Consider the following 20,273-nt stretch of genomic DNA (forward strand, 5'->3'; position numbering starts at 1 on the left):
AGTCAGGGTGGGGCATCAGGTAGACCTGAGATAAGGGCTATTTCCGCCATCCTTAGCTGTGTGACTTGGTAACGTCTCTGAGCCTCTATTTCCTTATCTGAAAGAATGGGGTAGTAGTGAGGGAACCTGCCTCCAGGAACTAGTATGAGGATGTGAGTGCATGGCCGAGGGCCCACACTCAGTGGCTCTCATCACGATGCCTCTGGTTAGCTTCAGTCTTGCCTGCCCTCACGCCTACCCTGACCTGCCTGCTGTCCCAACTACACCCGACGGTCCCCACATTGTGTCTTTACTTGCGCAGCCCCATCACCTAGAGTGCCGCTTCAGCCCCCCATGGGCTTTGGGAAGCTCTCTTCATCTTTCAAGGCTTATCTCCATGCCATTCCTTTCCCACTCCCTGAGATTCTCTGATCCTCTGCCTCCTGCCTGCCCCACCCCTCTCCCCGCCCTGCCTAAGCCTCGTGGGTTTCCCCTCCTCTGAACTTGGCTGACCTCTGGTGGCTTTGCTCTGCCTTCTGTGGTAGATGTTTGGGCATTTGTCCCAACCCTTGATGAGACTGTACAGTGTTTGAGGGCAGGGGCCAAGGATCCTCCAAGATTCATTTCAGGCCTCTTCCATGCCACTCTCTGTTCTGCCCCCTCCCCCCCAGACCCGGTAGAAAAGGCTACTCTTTTCTGTGCCGACCTGTCTGTCCATACTGAGCCTGTGGTTGGCCATTTCTTGTTTGCTTGCTGTCTTCCTGACCACATCGTGAATGTCTTGCTGGTAAGAGTGCTGACTTGTTCATCCCTTGTAACCACAATGCTTAGTAACTAGAGTGGTCACTCGATGTTTTTTGCATAAATGACTATCTTATTTGTTCTTGTATTGCAGCTTTAGCACATTGCACAGAATAAGGGCCTGGTGCATGTTTTTTTTTAAGTTAACCAAGTTCCCTCATTTTACAGATGAGGAAACTGAGGCCCAGAGTGGTGACCTGACTTGCCCAAGGTTATACAGCAAGTTAATGGCAGAGAACTAGAAGCAGGTTTCCCAACTGCCGTGGAGTGGTCATTCCACATCACCACCGCAGCTGCTAGGTAAGGACCTCGGTCCTCTCGGTGGCTTTCAGAAGTCCTCTTTGCTCATCCTCATTCACCCTTCCAGCGTTGCTGCCTAGTCATTTCCTTTCAGCTGGATCTCAGTGAGCCCCCAACCCAGGGGTCCAGGGCAGAGGTGGGGAGCCAGAAGCTCATGATGCTTCTGTTTTCCTCCTTCAGGGTCTTCCTTTGAGAACTGGAGCATATGCTGCTTTTCAGTGGGAGCCAAACAGTCTTTTTCTAGGTTCTTGTCTGTTTTCTTGGCTGAGTGAAACTGCTTAGAATAATTGATTTAAAATATTTAAATTTTATTGTACAAGCAATACGACCACATTTGCACCCCTCCCCCCCAAAAAAAACACCCTAAAAAAGTTCAACTGCTTCTAGCATTTGGATGTGGTTTTTTTTTTTTTGGTCTTTTTTTGCCTTTTTGCTATTTCTTGGCCGCTCCCGCGGCACATGGAGGTTCCCAGGCTAGGGGTCTAATCGGAGCTGTAGCCACTGGCCTATGCCAGAGCCACAGCAACATGGGATCCGAGCCGAGTCTGCAACCTACACCATAGCTCACGGCAACGCCGGATCGTTAACCCACTGAGCAAGGGCAGGGACTGAACCCGCAACCTCATGGTTCCTAGTCGGATTCGTTAACCACTGCGCCACGACAGGAACTCCTGGATGTGTTTCTTATATTTGGTATATTTGTTTCAACAGTCTTTTTCCTTAGCACTGTACCTAAAAAGGGGAAAGAAAGGCTTTGGGGATTGTGCCATCTTCAGAGGGCCCACACAGCAGTCCCAGCACCTCTTTTTCCAAATTGTCCTCAACTCTTCACTTCCTAGCTCTTAACCTGATGCAGCCTCTCTGAGAATCACCCCAATCTAGCCTCCAGCCACATATACCCTTCTCCCCTGGATGAGGGTCTTTGCATTCTCATGCTGAGGCACAATGGACTGGGAGACTCCTGGGAGTCAGGTGGGTGGGGAAGATTAAGAATCCTGTCTAAGGTTGGACAGCTTGTAAGTGACAAAGCCCACCTCAGGCCTGTCTCCCTCTAAAGACCATCTCCTAACCTCTGTGAGATAAGCGCCCAATCTTTATTGGTGCAGTTGGAAGTAGAGGCTGGGGACTTAGAGCCCTCAGGAGCATGAGCTCACAGATGGTGCTGTGGAGCCATAGCTGCAACATCAGTTACTCAAGGTCAGCTCTTTAACAGAGAGCTGGACTAAACTCCTGGTCCCTCTTCTACCAGGTGACTGAGGAGAACTTGTCACCCATTCTGGGATGGATTGGGTGTTAGGGGGAGTTAGGCTATGTTAGGGACATATGGACGACGAGGCAGGTGCCCACCAAGGAAGTGGGTGAACAGGACATGGGAGTCCTGACCATTGCCTTTGAAAAGATGTTTTCAGTTTCATCCTCAGGAAATATTTGTGGAATATCCTCTGTGTCTGAAGAATAGTGCTAATGGCAGGGGACAATGCTGATGGCAGTTAAATGATACTCTTTTAATGGGATCAAGTGTGTCTGAGAAGACCTTTAATTCTTGCTGAAGGCACACTTCTTTTCCTCCTCCCCATCACCAGATGCATATCGCTCCTTTAGGGTACTTGGAAAACCTGGCCAATTTAAAAAATTGCTGGTGCACAGTGGACCTTGTTCCTTGCCTCTCCAGAATTTCTCCATGACCTGGAGTAGAAGGAGGGAACTTCTGGGGTTTTGGGGGGCTTTTTTTTTTTGGCTGCCCCTGTGGCTGGATCATTAACTCTTCTACCTACCCATCCACTCACCTATCCATCTGTCCAACATAGAGGTGGAGGAACTGGTATTTTTTTGTTTGCTATGACACCTCTCACTTTACCTGATCAGTGTGGGGAAGTGAGGTGACCTGCTGACCAGGAGTGCCTCTGCCCTGACTCACTCTGACCTTGGGCAAGTCACCTGTCTGCTTTGAGAGTTTGGGGAGCTGGAACAACCTCAGAGCTGCCTCGTGCGGGGTGCTTCTATTTCGCTGGCAGATAGCAGAGGCAGGGAGTGGGGAATTGACTTGCCAAGGTCAGATAAGGAATGGGTGGATTTGGGACTGGATCCCAGGGTGCTGCCACTTTGTAAAGTGGGGGTGGGAATCTGGCTCCCCTCGCCTCCTGGGGTTTTAGGGAGGATCCCATGAGGTAAGTGGTGGGAAAACGCTTTGAGAAGTGAGGTCACCAGGGCAGAATGTCCCAGCCGTGTAACCAAGGCTGGGCCACAGTGACCACAAGGGGTCAGCAGATGCTTGCACGCCCAGCTGGATCTGCTTGTGCCTCCAGCTGGATCTGTGTGCCAGGATCTGGGAGGGAGGCCAAATCACTTCATTCCTGAGGACCCCTATTACAAACAAGAGGATGACAACGGATGCTTCCCAGCGCAGCCCCTTGGTGGGGCAAGAAGTGTTACCTGGGTATTACAGTTCAGGGCCTGGCCCAACTGCTGACTTGGGAGCTCTGCAGGACTCTGAGGGCTGAGGGGGCCAAGCCAGAAGCGAGCCTTGACCTGGATCCCGGCCTCCCACAGTAACCTTTCTCTGGGCTTCAGCTCTCCTACCTCCAACTGTTTTTTGTTTGTTTGTTTTTTGAGTGGAGGATAGTACATGTGCTGGTGACAGATCTCTGCACTTCTTTCCATTCTCAAGCCTGAGATGCAGCACAGACCTTTACACACATGATGCTCCATACATATCTGTTGAGTGGATGGGAGCAACTCCTGCTATGAGCAAAGCCAGAAAAATCCAGGTCAGCTTGTGGCCACAGATTCAAAAGTAGATGCTGGTTTATGTCTCATTTTACCCAGGAAAAGAGAGGCAAAAGCTAAGAGGGAGGCAGGGCAGCACGGAGCACAATTTGGAAGGAAGGCCTCAGTTCAAATCCCAAGTCGACTGCTTTCTGGCTCTATGTCCCTTAGCAAGTGCCTTGTAAAATGAATCAGTATGTTTCCTCTGCTATTATGCAGCTAGGTCTGGCTTACCTCTGGCCCCTTTGCTGAATGAGATATCTGGCTGGAAGCTGTGTGTGGGGCAGATCACACATAGCAGAGTCAGGAGGGCTCTATTTTGTGGTCCCAATATCCACTCTGCAAGCCCTTGCTGACCTCAGATATTTAATTCATTTTCTCTAGAGAAGAGACACATTGTTTTCTGCCTGGGAGAAATGTTACCTGCACTTTGCAAACTTCAGTGAAGAGAGAGGTAGGACAGTGGGTTGGAGCAGCTATCCCCCCACCCCTCCCCCAGGGTGTATGTGAGGCTATGTTTATTATATACTGAGCAGACACAAAAGGATGTCATAAAACATGTGGAAGGCATACGAAAATACAAGACACCATGGGCTCGCCAACCAGTTTGAAGAATAAAATCCCCCATTTTGTTCCCCCTCCTACTCTCTGCCATAACCTGTTGACTTTGAGCCTAAAGCCTCCCTGGGTTCTTTCAAGCCAACTGGCTCCCACCTCCTCTTTAGTTGGCTAAGAGAATGTTCTCAGCCACTGCTTCCACCTGTTTTGCTCATCAAGTGCTCTCTCCTTCTTCCCATATTCTAAGCACTTGTTGAAATTTCTCATTCATCAGTGATCCATCTTTTTTAAAAATTGAAACACCCCCAACATGGTGTTTTTAAGCCCTCTTAACTGTTCTCTTTGTCTCCATGGCCTCTGCCACCCTCTAAATGATTTTTTTCCCCCCTGCCTTCTTTTATTAGAATGTAAACTTCAGGATGGCAGAAATTTTAGTCAGATTTCTTTCACTGCTCTATCATCATGATAAATACCATGAGATATTTATCAGGGCCTAGAAGAAGATTTGGCATATGATATGAATTCAATGAACATTTGTTAAATAAAATCTTTTTTTACTTCTCTTTGCTGTCAAATGCTTAGTACTATTTGAGATATTTATTTATTTATTTTGCCTTTTCTAGGGCTGCTTCCCGCAGCATATGGAGATTCCCAGGCTAGGAGTCCAGTCGGAGCTGTAGACGCCAGCCTGTGCCAGAGCCACAGCAACGTGGGATCCGAGTCGAGTCTATGACCTGCACCACAGCTCACGGCAACGCTGGATCCCTAACCCACTGAGCAAGGCCAGGGATGGAACCCACAACCTCATGGTTCCTAGTTGGATTCGTTAACCACTGCACCACAACAGGAACTCCCCTATTTGAGATTTTTATACTTTTGTTTCAGTAGGGTCTCTTTGGGTCTCAAGAAAGATGGGAGGCAAACATGGGTGCTTGTCAAATACCCTGAATGAAAAGTCTCAAAGTCAGTGGTTCTTAATGTAGACGGATCACGGACCCCTTTAAGATTATGATGAAACCTATGGAACACACAAATTGGCACTTACATTTAAATTTACATGTAATTTATGAAGATCATAAACTCCATCCTAAGGACCTGCTCTCCTAGAACATTTCTGGAAAGATATGTGGAAACTATCCACATACTGCTCCAGAGAGGAGGAAGAGGGGAGTTCTTTCATTATACACCTTATATACCTCAGTTCTAAATAATGCATGTATTATAATTTTAAAGTTTTAGAAGCCAGTTAAATATTTTAAAGGAACTTTTGTTTTCACCCCTTGGCGTGATCACAGAATCACAGGGAGGTCAGTGTACTTAGCTTTAGGATAATAGGCAGCAGTGGGAGCTGTGGCTAAATGGAACTTGCATACCCCACACAAGATGCTTAAATTCACAGCATGAAAAACATGGTGTTGACAAGACTGCTCAGGTCTCTGTTTAATTTGTTTCGTCAAACATTTCACAGAACACCCTCTAGTTAAATAACTAGGGAATATATACTGAGCACCTACCATGCCAAATGAGCTTGACATACATGATTTTTTTTACTCTCAACCTGGAGGTAGGGATTATTATCCTCATTTTACTGATGAGTAAGAGGAAGCTCAGTGAGGTGACTGAAGGTCCGGCAGCTAGGGTGTGATAGAGCTGGGATTTCCCTAGTGGCTCTGACTCTCAAAGCCCAAGATTTTCCCTCCATATCACTGTCCATCAAAATGTGGTCCACAATCCACCCACATTAGACATCCCTGGGGAACTCATTAAAATGCATGCTCCTGGATTCCCCCTCAGACCTTTTGTTTGACTCAGAATCCCAGGGAGACAGGGCTGGAAAAAACTGAATTTCTAATAACCTTCCCTGGGGTGATTTGAAACAATTATTAGTTTTGAATAGGTGAAACCGACACCCAGTTAAAACATTCAAGAGGTTCAAATGGTATAAATGAAAAGCAAGCCCCAGCTGAATTCCCCACTTGCACATTTCTCCTCTACCCACTTCCCCCCTCCAAATCGCTTTCCCTTGAATCAGCACATTCAAGTTTGAGGACCATCTTTGGTATATGGGACATACCAAGATGGGCAGGTCTCTGCACTCCAGAACTTACAAAAATCTGCAGCTGAAACAACCATTCGGGGGCGGAAGCCCAATACCCATCCTTTCAGCCTGCATTTCCTAGTATTCGTGGTAACAATCGACCTTCCCTTTAGGATAGATTCTTTAAAATCAGTGATGTTTAACCTTTCTGGGAACACAGATCCCACTGGGACTCTCATGAAAACTAGGGACCTTCTCCCGGGAAAAATGCAAACAGGTAAAACTCCACAGAAGTTTTACAGGCCGCCAGCCGAGATTAAGTCAGGATGTCCAGGAGCTCCAAGTTAAGAACTTCGCTTTTAGATGTGTTCCTTTGTACTAAGAAGCTCCGCTTAACTAAACTCTTTCTATATTCCTTTAGAGAGCCTGAACCATGTTGCCACTTGCAGCGAAGTGTCCTGGATGAAGCCGAGGCCAGCTGACCCAGGAGGTGGAGGCGTGGTGACTTCGGGCCTCTGAGCCTGGTGGCAGCGGGAAGGACCCACAGACAGGTGATGGACCCCTTGGGGGGCGTTGGGCGTCCTCCCCAGCTTTTAACGTCACTCGGCTGGGTCCCTGTGCTTCGGGAGCATTCTCTGGGTTTCGGGGAGCGCCGGCGCGGGGCAGCGGGCAGAGCTGCGCTGGGAGCCGGCTCCGCATTCATCATTGTTCGCCCAGCGCCTGGCACCGGTTGGGGCGCAGGCAGGAATGGTGGTCTAAAGCGCGCCATCCCTTCCGCGGCGCTCGCTCGCTCGTCAAGATCTCGCCCACGAGTATTTCTAGGGCGTCTTCCAAGGGCTAGACCCGGATCCGGGAGCTGGCGACGCAAGCGAGGGTCGAGGTCCAAGTTCAGTCCCTCGCGCGCAGAGGGGAACGAGAGCTAGCGGGCGCAGGCGGCACCAGGTGCACCTGCCGGGAGGGACGCGAGCGCGCCCCCGACGCGCTCTCGCGACAGCGCCCCCGGCCCCGCCCCAAGCCTCCACCCCTCGCTTCTCCCCCCCCTCCCCCGCGCCCCCGACTCGGCCGCGCTCGGGTCTGCGGGCTCTATGGGGAAAGCGGCCGCTCTGTGCCGAGGCGGCGGCTTCAGCGGCCGCTCCCGCGGGCTCTCCTCTCTCTTCACGGTTGTCCCCTGCCTGTCCTGCCACACGGCGGCGCCGAACATGAGCGCTTCCACGCCCGGCCCCGGGCCGGAGCCCAAGCCTCAGCCCCAGCTAGTGCCCCGGCCCAGGCGGGAGCTGATGTCAGAACAGGTGTCGGAGCCAGTTTCTGAGCGGATGCCAAGATCGGAGCCTGAGTCCAAGATGTCTGTACCGAGGCCAGGGTTCAAACAGGAATTAGAACTGCTGCCCGGGTTGGGGACAGGATCAGGGCCCGGGCCAGAGTTGGGCTCAAGCCCAGGGGCTGGGCCCTTCACCAAGACCCCATCCGAGCAGGTGCCGGCACTGGGGCCAGTATCGGGGAGCGTGCCCTTGAACAAACTCGAGTCAGGGTTGTTGCCGGCATCAAAGCCCCCACGACCAGGACAGACGAAGACAAATCTTGGGGCTCCAATGCCAGGGAGTGGCACAACTTCCACTGTCCCGGTGGTCTTACTACCTCTGGACAGCTTCAAAGGCTGGCTTCTCAAGTGGACCAACTACCTGAAGGGCTACCAGCGCCGTTGGTTCGTGCTCGGCAATGGCCTCCTCTCTTACTACAGGTATGGAAGTGTCAGGGTATGGAGTCTGAGTTTGGAGGGTTATGATGCTGCAGTGATGGGGACAGAGGGCATCCATGGTTAGAGGACACCACCGGTAGCCTAGGGACGTTTGGGAACACATAGTCTAGTAGGAGAAATAATACCTCTGACCAACCTTCAAGGGCTGGGGCCCTGACATCTGACAGGGGAGTTCCCTGTGGATGTGACCTCTGGCAAGCTTGAGTCTAGGGAGTGAGCAGGGAGGTTGGAGTGAGGGAGTGATTTGAGGCCTCAGGACCCCTCTGGTTTTGGTAATTGTGGGACCTGGGCCAACTAACCAGAGTCAGCCCCTCAAGTCCTTGATTCAGGAGGTAAGATTGTTGTATTAGAACTGAGGGGGATAGTAACCTTGTCATCCCTTGGGTCCCACTCGTGGAGGCTCCAGTTCCCTCCTCAGTTGGTCAGACTATTTCTCGATTTTCCTGATGCCTGCTGGTTGCTGGCTTTAGGTTGGGCACAGCAGTCTCACAGATGTATCAGACATAGTTCCTGCCCTCAGGAGCCCATTTTGGTATTCTATGGAGAACCAGGAAGCCCCCCACCCTGGCCTTTCTTATTCTAGAAGCAGTGTGGGATTAAAAATTGAAGTCCAGTGGTGAGATAGCTAACACTGTATTCCCCTGAGATTGACTGAAAGGGGGAAAGATACTAAAGGCTGCCTTGGTGTGTTTCCTGGGTGTGGTTGGTTTAAACTTTGAGATCTCAGATCACTTTGTTCCTTTGATTCCCAAACCTAAGCAAGCATCAGAATTCCCTAAAGGGCTTGTGGAAACTTCAAGTGTTCAGCCACCCTGCCGAGTTTCTTCTGTGGTGAGTCTAGGAGGGACCTGAGATTCAGCATTTCTAATAAGTTCCCAGGTGATGCTGTTCTGGGCTGCAGTCTGAGAAGCAGGGCTCCATTGTCATTGCAAGCAGGAGGGCCCTGCCTTGCTCTTTGCAAACTCAGGTCACCTTGCTCTCTTCACTCAGTTGGACAGTATTCCTTCAGGTCACCCACCAGAGCACTTATATGGTCCTTCCTAGCCTTTTTGGAACACGGCTTCTAGAGGATGGTTGAGTCGGTGATGTCCCTGAGAATTTGGGAGCTCCACTGAACTTAAATGGTAGTTCCCACTCAAAGCAGGGTCACTGTCATTGATTCCTGGCAAGAGAGAAAGCTGACCTGTGTTTCTAATGTGTCCATCTCATGTGGTGTCTTGTTGCCCCTCAGTCCACTCAGCTGCATCACATGGATCACAGAACATAGTGTTCTTAGAGCGAGGCAACTGAGCAAAAAGAGATCCTTTTCGAAATGGTGTTTTTATCTCACTTCCCATACTCTGTCAGATATGTAAACATTTCATCAAGGCATGCAGTGATAGGGATCCTCAGTGATTTGTTATGAGTATGTGTCACTCTGTCTGCTTGTGGACAAGGGACATAACACATAGGGCACATCCACTGTGGACCACACTTGCTGTTTTATGTTGCATTCATTTATTTCATCCTCACAGCCACACTGTGAAGTGGGTTCCAGGATTGTCCTCTTGTACAGATGAGGAGCTCTGAGTTTTGACAGAGAGATGTGGCTTGTCCAGAATCTCTGGGCCAGGTGGGCAGGTGAGAGAGAGTCTGACCTGGGCCTTTTGCTCTGTGCTTGTCCCAGATATGTGTCCTAGTATCTGGCTTTACATTTAGATCTTTAATCCCTTCTGTGTTTATTTTTGTGTAAGGTGTTAGAGAATGTTCTAATTTCACTCTTTTACATGTACCTGTCCTGTTTTCCCCAGCACGCTTTTTGAAGATACTGTCTTTCCTCCGTTGTATATTCTTGCCTACTTTGTTGTAGATTAACTGACCATAGGTGCATAGGTATATTTCTGGGTTTTCTGTCCCAGATGTGTGTCCTAATGCCCACTCATCCTTGAGTTCAGTATTTCTGAATTATTTGTGTTTTACCAGGTACTACTGACCTGCGGGGGTCAAGAAAGTGTTTGTGAATCTAGGGTCTTACATGCAGGAAGGCCTAGTGGAAATAAAATCTGACCTCATGCATTTTTGTTTTGACTGGAAGAGCAAAAATGTCCCGTCTTTTTTCTTATAATAACTATGTATAGACAGTTGGCATTTCAAGGCAATCTCAAATGTTTAGATTCTCTGGGTAATTAAAAAAAGTCCTTCTTGGAGTTCCCATTGTGGCTCAGTGGTTAACGAATCTGACTAGGAACCATGAGGTAGTGGGTTCGATCCCTGGCCTCGCTCAGTGGGCTAAGGATCCAGCGTTGCCATGGGCTGTGGTGTAGGTCACAGATGCAGCTTGGATCTGGCATTGCTGTGGCTGTGGCTGTGGCTGGCAGCTATAGCTCCGATTAGACCCCTAGCCTGGGAACCTCCATATGCTGCTGGCGTGGCCCTAAAAAGACAAAAAAAAAAGAAAAAAAGAAAGAAAGATAGAAAAATCCTTGTTTCTTGCTGATAAGATTGTAGGGAGAAATACTGGTTTAGGGGGGAGGAGCTGGGGACAAGTTTTCTTGTCTGTGTGCTTGCACAGTCCAGCTCTGTAGTTTCATTTTTGGACATTTCCAGATTCCAAGGTGGGCAGAAATGTTGCTTGAATCACCTGGATGGGACGAATGATCCCTGATGTTTGTCTAGCCCTCCCCCCTCCTTTAGCCCCATGTGAGGCCAGACACAGAGATGTCCTCATTCCCATTTTACAGGGAAGGAAACTGAGGCCAAATGAAACAGCTTCAGTGTCTTTTCCCGAGGTGGCCAGCTTGCTGGCTATGGTTGAAAGTCAGTCTTTGTGCACAGAAAGTCCCTTCTGAGGTGGAGCCAGAATCACCACTTATCTGCTGTCCAGCCCGCCTTCTCAAAGACACTTTGGTCTGCTCCTCCTGGGGCTTCCCAGCACTTCGGAAATTTAACACTGCTTTCCTGTCCCTCCTCCTGGTCTGAATCCTGCCTTACAGACCAGGCCCGGCCATCCTCCCTGCTGGGCTCAAGGGCTGAGTACCTCCAGTCCTTTGCTCACAGTTCCAGCAGGGCAGGGCTGGTGATCCAGGGCTTGGTCTGCACCCAGTGCCATACTTGCATCATGTCCTTCCAGCCCTCCAGGTCCCCACTCTCAGTAGTTCTCTAAGTGTGGGTAGCAGGCACAGAGGCAAATTCAGGCACTTGTGAGCTAAAAACAGAGTGAGAGAATTTTTATTCATGATCTCCTTTCCTCAGGGGCCAGGTACAGTCAGCTTTACTCACTGGGGTGGCATGGCTGGTGGGGAAGGAATCAGAGCCAGTTCTCTTGCTAGTTTCCCTTTTGGAAAGACCACTCTCTAATTTTTTTTTTTTACCTAAATTAAGCCTGGTGTTTGGAGAAATGTGTTTGGAGAAAGTGGGCACATATTTCTTGTACTCCCTCCCTGACCCCACCCTCCAGCCTGCCCACCTCCAGGATAAACCTCACCCCAAATCCTGGTCACCATCCACTTTCTTTACTTTTTATTTAGTTTTATCTACATGCAGTTTTTTTTAATTCTGAAATTTTATTTTTTGCAGAATAAAATACATACATTTAAATGCAATTATATTCACACAGATTATTATATCATGGATCTTAAGAAACAGATTAAATGACTCCCTCTGGAGAAGTGGAATGGAAAACATGCTGAGACAAATAGGAAATTTATTCTATACTTTATCCCATTTTGTATGGCTTTCATCCTTACTATTTAGTATTTATTACATTTCAATTTTTCTTTAAAAATTAGCATTATATTAAAGTTGTTATATTATGCAACTAAAATTTATAAAGAAAGCCTTATATACCATTAAATATTTTACATAGCATAATAAAAAGAATAACAACTGGTAAGAATAACAAAAATAATACACCCTCTGAAAATAAGTAAAATATATATTGCATAAATTGACTTAAAAACAGTGTAACTACATAAATATGTCCTCACGATTTGTTACATCTTATTGATTCTTCAATATAGGCATTACACCATTCCAGGTGATGTGATAAACAAGACATTATAGACCTTACATTGTACCATGGAGAGAAATGGTTATTAATAATACAATTGTATTATTTAATTGTACAGTTGCGTTATTTAATTATAATTATCATAAATTCTTTGATGGAGAGGAAATCAGAATCAGATCTAAGGAGACTTCGGCATTCCAAGAATGATGTCAAATGACCCCCTTCATGGTGGATTATGCACTTATTTACTATGAGATATATTTCTTCTTCAGAGATTCCTTGTTTGTGTATCAATTGTAGATTTTTGGTTTGCAGTTATTCTGAAGTTTTGATGTAAGAGTCTATATGTATATGAGATTGTTTTAAGTTGTTGTTCTCTTAATGGCAAGTTCATCTCCAGTGTCCTGCATTTGTACCCACCTCTTCTCATGATTTTGGATTTTGGTGGTATAATTGTGCATGGATGATTTTGTATCTTTACTGTATATGTATCTTTACTGTTTATATACCTTTACTGGTGAGCCTTGTCATTTGTGGAATTTTTGTTTCCTGTTGCTGTCTTTTCTTTTCTGCCTAGAGAAGATCCTTTAGTATTTGTTGTAAAGCTGGTTTAGTGTTGCTGAATTCTCTTAGCTTTTGCTTATCTGTGAAGGTTTTGATTTCTCCTTCCAATGTGAATGAGAGCCTTGCTGGGTAGAGTAATCTTGGTTGGAGGTTTTTTCCTTTCATCACATTAAGTGTATCATGCCACTCCCTTCTGGCCTGCAGAGTTTCTGCTGAAAAATCTGCGGATAACCTTATTGGGGTTCCCTTGTATGTTACTTGTTTCTTTTCCCTAGCTGCTTTCAAGATTTTCTCTTTGTCTTTAATTTTGGTCAGTTTGATTAATATGTGTCTTGGTGTATTCCTCCTTGGGTTTATTTTATATGGTACTCGTTGTGCTTGCTGGATTCGAGTGAGCGGTTCCTTTCCCATGTTAGGGAAGTTTTGAGCTGTTATCTCTTGGAATGTTTTTTCTGTCCCCTCTCTCTCTCTTCTCCTTCTGGCACCCATATAATATGGATGGTGGTGCATTTAACGTTGTCCCAGAGTTCCCTGAGAGACTCTTCATTTGCTTTCAATCTTTTTTCTCTTTTCTGTTCTGCATCCGTACTTTCCACTCATCTGTCCTCCACCTTGCTTATTGTTTCTTCTGCCTCCTGTATTCTGCTGTTAGCTGCTTCTAGTGAGTTTTTTATTTCAGTTATTGTATTTTGCATCTCTTGTTTAAGTTTTGTATCTTGTATCTCTTTGGTCAGTGTTTCCTGTAAGTTATCCATCTTTGCCTCTAGTTTATTTCCAATGTCTTGCATCATCTTTAGCATCAACAATCTAAAGTCTTTTTCCTGGATGCTGAGAATCTCCTGATCACTTAGCTGTTTCTCTGGGGCTTTTCCTTTCTCCCTCATCTGAGTTATAGTTCTCTGTCTTTTCATTTTTATAGGTTTTTGGTGTGGTGACCTTTTTATAGATAATAGAGTTATAGCCTCTCTTCCTTCTGGTGTCTGCCCGCCTTGTGGCTGAAGTCAGTATGGGGGCTTGCTGTAGGCTTCCTGATGGGAGGGGCTGATGCCTGCCCACTGGTAGGAGGAGCTGATTCTTATCCCTCTGGTGGGTGGGGCTTAGTCTCTGGATGGGATTAGAGGCAGCTGTGTGCCTGAGGGGTCTTTAGGTAGCCTGTTTACTGAGGAGGGGCAGGGCTGTGATCCCACCTGGACTGTTGTTTGCCCTGGGGCTTCTCAGCAGCTGACTGATGGGTGGGGCCAGATTTTCCCCAAATGGCCACCTCCAGAGCAAGGCAGCTGCTGAATATTCCCGAGAGCTTTGCTTTCAATGTCCCTCCCTCACAACAAGCCACATTCACCCCTGTTTTCCCAGGATGTCCTCCAAGAACTGCAGTCAGGTTTGACCCAGATTCCTATGGAGACCTCGCTCTGCCCTGGGACCCAGTGCATGTGAAAGTCCGTGTGCGCCTTTTAAGAATGGGGTCTCCGTTTCCCCCAGTCCTGTGGAGCTCCTGCGCACAAGCCCCACTGGCCTTCAATGCCAGATGCTCCAGGGGCTCTTTCTCCCAGTGCCAGATCCCCGCACGTGAGGGTTTGGTGTGGGGCTCAGAACTCTCACTCCTGTAGGTGAGTCTCTGAGAATCAGTTAGTTTTCAGTCTGTGGAGCTTCCCACCTGGGAGGTATGGGGTTGTTTATATCATGAAATCGCCCCTCCTACCTCTTGATGTGGCCTCCTCTTTTTCTTCTGGAGTAGGGTATCTTTTTTAAGGTTTCCAGTCCATTTGGGTGGAGATTGCTCAGCCTTTAGTTGTGAATTTTGTTGTTTTTAGGAGAGAAGTTGAGCTCCAGTCCTTCTATTCCGCCATCTTAATCCTGTCTCCTACATACAGTTTTTTAAAAAATGTATTTTTCATTTCAACCACTTTTTACTTTATAAAAAAAAGGATATTGTACAACATATGATTTGGGGGAAGACTACTTTGACTGCTTTATAACAGCCCAGGAAGTGAATGCACCACTTTTTACTTGCGTGTGCTCCTCTTGATGGGTGACTACAAAAATTCTTGTACACATATGGGAGTTCCTCTTGGGTGAAATCACTGAGTTCAAACTCTTTCTCAAAGCACTTGTGCAAATTTATATTCCCACTGGCAACAAATAAGAGATTTTTTGTAGATCTCTGGTATTGTGAACATTCATTTTGCCAATCAAATGCGTTTTGCATTGTAGTCTTGACCTCTGTTTCAGTTCCCATTATTTTTACTTTAAGGGAAAATCAGTGGAGGTTTGGATTTGAATTTCCCATTAAGGTTGGCTTCCTCGACTGCTTCCACCCTAGATTTTGCTGAAAAAGCTCATTCGATTGCTCAAGTTTATTCTAAGGAAGAAAGTACATAGTGCCAACAGCCAGGCTTAGTAACATTCATATTATTAAGACTAAAAAGAGGCTCTTTGTAAATGTTGTCACATATAGAAAGTATTTCTGGAAGGTCTGGATGAATTGTTAGCAGGGTTTTACTTTTTTCCAGCAACGTGCTAGGAATACAAATAAATAGGAGACGAGGTTCTTATTCCATTGCCCGGCACTCTTTTTTTGGGTGGGCAGGGGGGCTGCATCCGCGGCATATGGAGGTTCTCAGGTTAGAAGCTGAATCAGAGCTGTAGCCGCTGGCCTACAACACAGCCATAGCAATGCCAGGTCCTAGCCACATCTGTGACCTACACCACAGCTCACAGCAACACCAGGTCCTTAATCCACTGAGTGAGGCCAGGGATCAAACCTGTGTCCTCATGAATACCAGTCAGATTTGTTTCCACTGAGCCACAGTGGGAACTCCCTGGCACTCTTAATCATTTATTTTTTGGAATACCAACAAGAGGAATATGGTTTTGTACTCCTTTTGGTGGGGGGTTGTTAGTTCCTGTTTTAAAAATTTCATCCCCAGTTCTCATCTCACAGGGAGCATGTAATTGCATGAAATTAGGGAAGAATTCATAAATGATGTAGAATTTTCAAAGGCATTGCCCCCAGCAAGTCCTTATAAAGAGAGTGTTCCAAATATAAACTTTATCCACGTTAATGACAAAATTGATTTGACTAAACACAATTCTGTTTTGTTGTACACAAGTTGCCTCTTTGGTGACATTATAAATGACATCTTCTTCCCAGGAAATGATTTTAAACAAATCATGAAAAAAAATGTTTTGTTTTAATTTATTATTATTTAGACTGATCCATGGGTAGGGATGAAGAAGCAGTTAACAAGGAAGGGCTCAAAGAAATTAGTCTTGAAAAAGAAGGCTACTGTCAAGTGCAAGCCAGCTTTGAAAGTCATCTGGTTGAGGAAGCCCACAGAACATACAGTGAGCTGGGCCCAACTTGGGATGGAGGCCAAGTGCCAAGACATCTCTGCCTCTAGGATGGAGCAAGGCTAATCCTTCAGCGAGGCCAACTCTCCATGGCAAACTCTTGTGGAAACTGGGCACCAGGATATAACAACATCTTTGGTGTCAGTTTAGGTGATGCTTGAAGGATGGAGATGGAAAAGACCATCCAGTTGCTAAGAGTCCCTGGAACCATGAAGTTGAAGGTGCAAGTCTTTAGGTTAAACTACTGGGGTCTTCACCCCAGGAGGTGGCCTTATTATATTGGCTTCGGCTTTAATTTGAGATAGTACCCAGTGCTTCTCTATAGTATGAGACCATCAGGGGGCTGAAAAGAAATGCACAGATTGATAATGTGTAAACATTGGTTTATAATCTGTTACCCTAACATTCAGCACTAGAGTATTGTAAAGAACCCTTGAGTGGACTAGCAGCATGTTTGGGACACCAGGATTCTTATCAAGGTCTAGTGACATGAATGATAATTTCTCCACAAAACCTGCTCCTCCTCCTGACCGTCCTCTTCCTATGAATAGCTGAAAACCTCTGAGTTGCATTTGTGCCTCCTGCTTCCCTCATCCCACCTAAGATGGACCTGCCGAGCCCTGCCTCTTTCCTCTTGTCCCTCCTCCCCATCCCTAGCTCCTCATTGTGGCTTGGGTCTGCCTTCTGCTAACCTGGTGCCCCAGCCTCCAGCTTCTGCCCTGGACAGGATCCTGGGGGTGCTTACAGCTCCTCACCCCAAGGGCCCTGGTTTGCCTCATCTTCTCCAGGGGTCTCTTTCAACAGTTTCACCCCCTGTGTTAGCAGTTCCCCATGCTATGTTTCTCTCATGGGAAATACCCACATGGCCCCCAACAACCCAAGGACAGTCAGAACAGGAAGGGGGTGTGGGGAGAAGTCTGGGGAAGTGAGGCACAGGCTCCTTTCCCAGGGCAGTCACACAGGACATGCTAATCCCTCCAGCAGCCAGTTGTGACACATGTGTGAATGGTTGCCAAGCGGGATTGCTGGTTAGACACTTAGGGCCCAGCGATCTGACTGGGAGCTGATTGTGTGGGTGCCCTCTTCCTGGCACATTCGCAGAGTCCAGGCTCCCAGAAGGAAAGCAAGGGTGCAGCCTGGACCACATTGTTTGCACAAGCAGTTTGGGGGCAGTCAGCCACCCTTCCAGTTAGGGAATCCCAGATCCACACTCCTAGCACCAACCTTTGATGCAGGCCTTTCAATGAAGAGCGTTCTCAGTGGTCCTGCAGTGTTAATTCTTTTCTGCACGAGTCTGACCTCCTTCCTACCTTCAGGGATGTCAGTGGCATCAGGACCAGCACTCTCTGGTTCAGAGAGAGTGAGTGTTTGCCCTTGGATCTGAGTGGAGAGGGTCTTCTGTTCCCTGCCAGGCTTGCAGGGTGTCTCACGCACCTCATGGTCTGCTGCTCTGTGGGCTGAGAGCCTTTGCTCTGGAGCCTCTGGCCACATGGTTGGCCCTTGATTGCTTCTGAGATAGGCCTTCCCTGAGGCCCTTCAGTGGCTTGGGTTTGGCATGTGAGTAGGGAGAACTTGCCACATGGACCTCCTTTCTCTGTCTGCCTTTGGTGGGATGTCTGGTGTGAGTTCTTCAGCCGTTGTTGGCTCTTGAACCTTTTGTTTATCCAAGACCAGGACCTGGCAAGCTGTCTGGAACATTGTAATGGCAGGCAAACAGCAACTTTTATTGTATCATTTATTGAGGGTGAACAATGTACAAGGCAGTGCTGGGGACAAGCAGACATACCATCATCAAACCCCTGGGTGGGAGAGGAGAGAAGCCTGCATCTGTCCTGGCTGGTCAGTAAGGGGCCAGAAGGTTGTGGGGAAGTGCCATGGGGGCTGCTAGAGGCTGGGTATTCATGCCTGCGGCTTTCGCACCTCCTGTAGTTTTCTGCATGTGGTTGGCAAACTATGTCAATCAAGAAAGACAGGCTTGTGAAAAGGATGTGAGGTTCCTTAGATCAGGATCAATATCTGCTTATCCCAGGGGGAAAGAAATACAGAGGGAATGGGCTGCTTCCTGGACAACTACTCTGGATACTGACATGTGGGGAGGAGGAGATGGTAAGAAACACCCCTGAACTAAATTGAAATCGGTAGCTGAGTGTGTGGTGGGTCACATGCCAGGTGTCACCAACAGATGTGGCTTTAAGAGGTTCCCTTCATAGTCACACACACGAAGCAAATTGTCAGTGAGTTATAGTGTCAGGCTGGGTGCTGTGTGCTTTTTTCTTTTACGAGCAGCTCTTCTCCGAGTCTGCTTCCATGTTTAAGATTTCTCAGAGTTCTGATCACTTAGCTTCACTCCTCCTGGCACCTCATCACATGTTCAGCCACAGCTCTGTTCGTCAAATGCCGATTTAACAATCTTGACTCACACCATTTGATCTGCATTGCTGGGCTGCTGCCTAAACCAAGAAGGGGGCAGATGGCACTGCTGAGCTTGCGAGGGACCTGCCAGATTGTGTTGTCCTGTGGAGCAGCCATAGGTGCTGTCTTCCTAAAATATCGTGTGTGGCTTCCCTGGGCTCACTGCCCTTCCCAGGTGAGTCCCCCCTTGTCCTTCCTGTAGCCTTGACTCTTCTTCCCCCTAACTTACCTATCCTCCCTCTGCAAACCACCTGCCTTTTACTCTACCCTCCAGATCTCTGTTCTTCCCCGTCCCCCAGCCCCGCCCAGGAAGGAGAACCCTCTCATTGCTGCAGATGTCCTAGCAGGACATCTAATTCCAGGTCATCTCAGCCTGGCCCTGCCTGGATTCCCCCACAATGAGCTGGGATGGCAGAATCATCCATTGTCTGATGGCCTGTTGTGCATTGTGTCAGTTGGCCATGTAGCCCTGTTACCTGGGTGTTGGTCCATCCCCTTCCCACCAGAGCATGGGGCTATGTCTTCTCCCTGGGATCCTGGGCATTGCCCCTTGTACTTGTAGATTCTCAAATTTCAGTGAAGCTTTTTTTTTTTTTTAAATAGAAGATGCACTTTGTAATGTTAATCTTTTTATGTGTTATAAAGACCCAATATGCAGCCTGGATTATTGCAGTAGACCGGGGGAAGTCACTCAATCGCTGGGAGAATGGAGTGACCATGGGGGGTTAGACATGTCCCAAGTTTTCAACTCCTTTCTGAGGTTTATCTGAGCCAAGGACATGTAATGATATTGAGAGCTCACTGTATTCATTTACACTTAAAACTCTTTTTATGAAGAATTTTAAACATATATAAGATTAGACGTAGTATAATGACAGCCCCCCCCATGTACCCATTACCCAGTTTCAATAATTATTAACTTCCTGGCCAGTCTTATTTCATCTTAGTGCCTTTATCTCACACTACTTTGAAGTGAATCCCAGATTCACATATCACCTATAAGTGTTTCGGTATGTATTTCTAAGGGACAAAGATTAAAAAAAACCATATCCATAATACCATTGTAAAACAAATTAGCAGTAATTCCTAAGGATTATTATTATCATCATCATCATCATCATCAAACATCCAGTCAATGTTCAAAGTTTCAGTCGTCTCAAATGTTGTAAATGGTTTTTTGATACATTTGTTTGTAGCAGGACCTAAATAGGGTTTACCAGTAGAATATCCCTCAACCTGGGTTTTGCTCATTGCATCCTCTCGGTGTAGGTTAACGTGTTCCTATATTTTCTGTAGTTCCTTATTTTGGTAGATGGATCTAGAAACTTGGTTAGGTGGTTACGTGCTCTTCCATCAGGAACTTATAATATCTGGTGGCTTCCTGTCTGTAATGTTAGCGGGTGGTAACAATCAGTCTAGATTAACCCAGTTCTACCACTTCTTCTTCACTTAATAGCAGGAATAATTCTATAAAGAGAAACTTACCCTCATTTATACTCTGGTTATTCAGGGATACCGTTCACACAGGAAAGGCAGAATAAATGCTGTGCCAACCTGCTGCCACATTGCCCTTAATGATACTTATATCATTCTGCCTTATCTTTGTTTAGTGGGGTTATCTTCATTTGGCTCTGGGGTCCTCTGGACAGGAGCCTTATGGTATTTATAGCTTACCAAGTCTGGCTTGAAAAGATGTTCCAGGCTCTTCTTGTCTTCTCCCAGCCCTTGAGTAAGCCATTTCTTCCCCCACCCCTCTTTTT

At 47.1% G+C, this 20,273-nt stretch overlaps 1 protein-coding gene across 1 annotated transcript in view; it reads left to right on the forward strand.

The window, feature by feature from the left end:
• The first annotated feature begins 7,527 nt into the window (after positions 1-7,527).
• OSBP2 (oxysterol binding protein 2) overlaps positions 7,528-20,273 on the forward strand; it is a 178,418-nt gene continuing 165,672 nt past the window's right edge. Inside the window, exon 1 of the mRNA XM_047762157.1 lies at positions 7,528-8,180. Within this exon, the coding sequence (XP_047618113.1) occupies positions 7,528-8,180 (653 nt within the window). The remainder of the gene's footprint in view (positions 8,181-20,273) is intronic.

This window comes from Phacochoerus africanus, chromosome 15, assembly GCF_016906955.1.
Source record: "Phacochoerus africanus isolate WHEZ1 chromosome 15, ROS_Pafr_v1, whole genome shotgun sequence".
NCBI classification, from domain to species: Eukaryota; Metazoa; Chordata; class Mammalia; order Artiodactyla; family Suidae; genus Phacochoerus; species Phacochoerus africanus.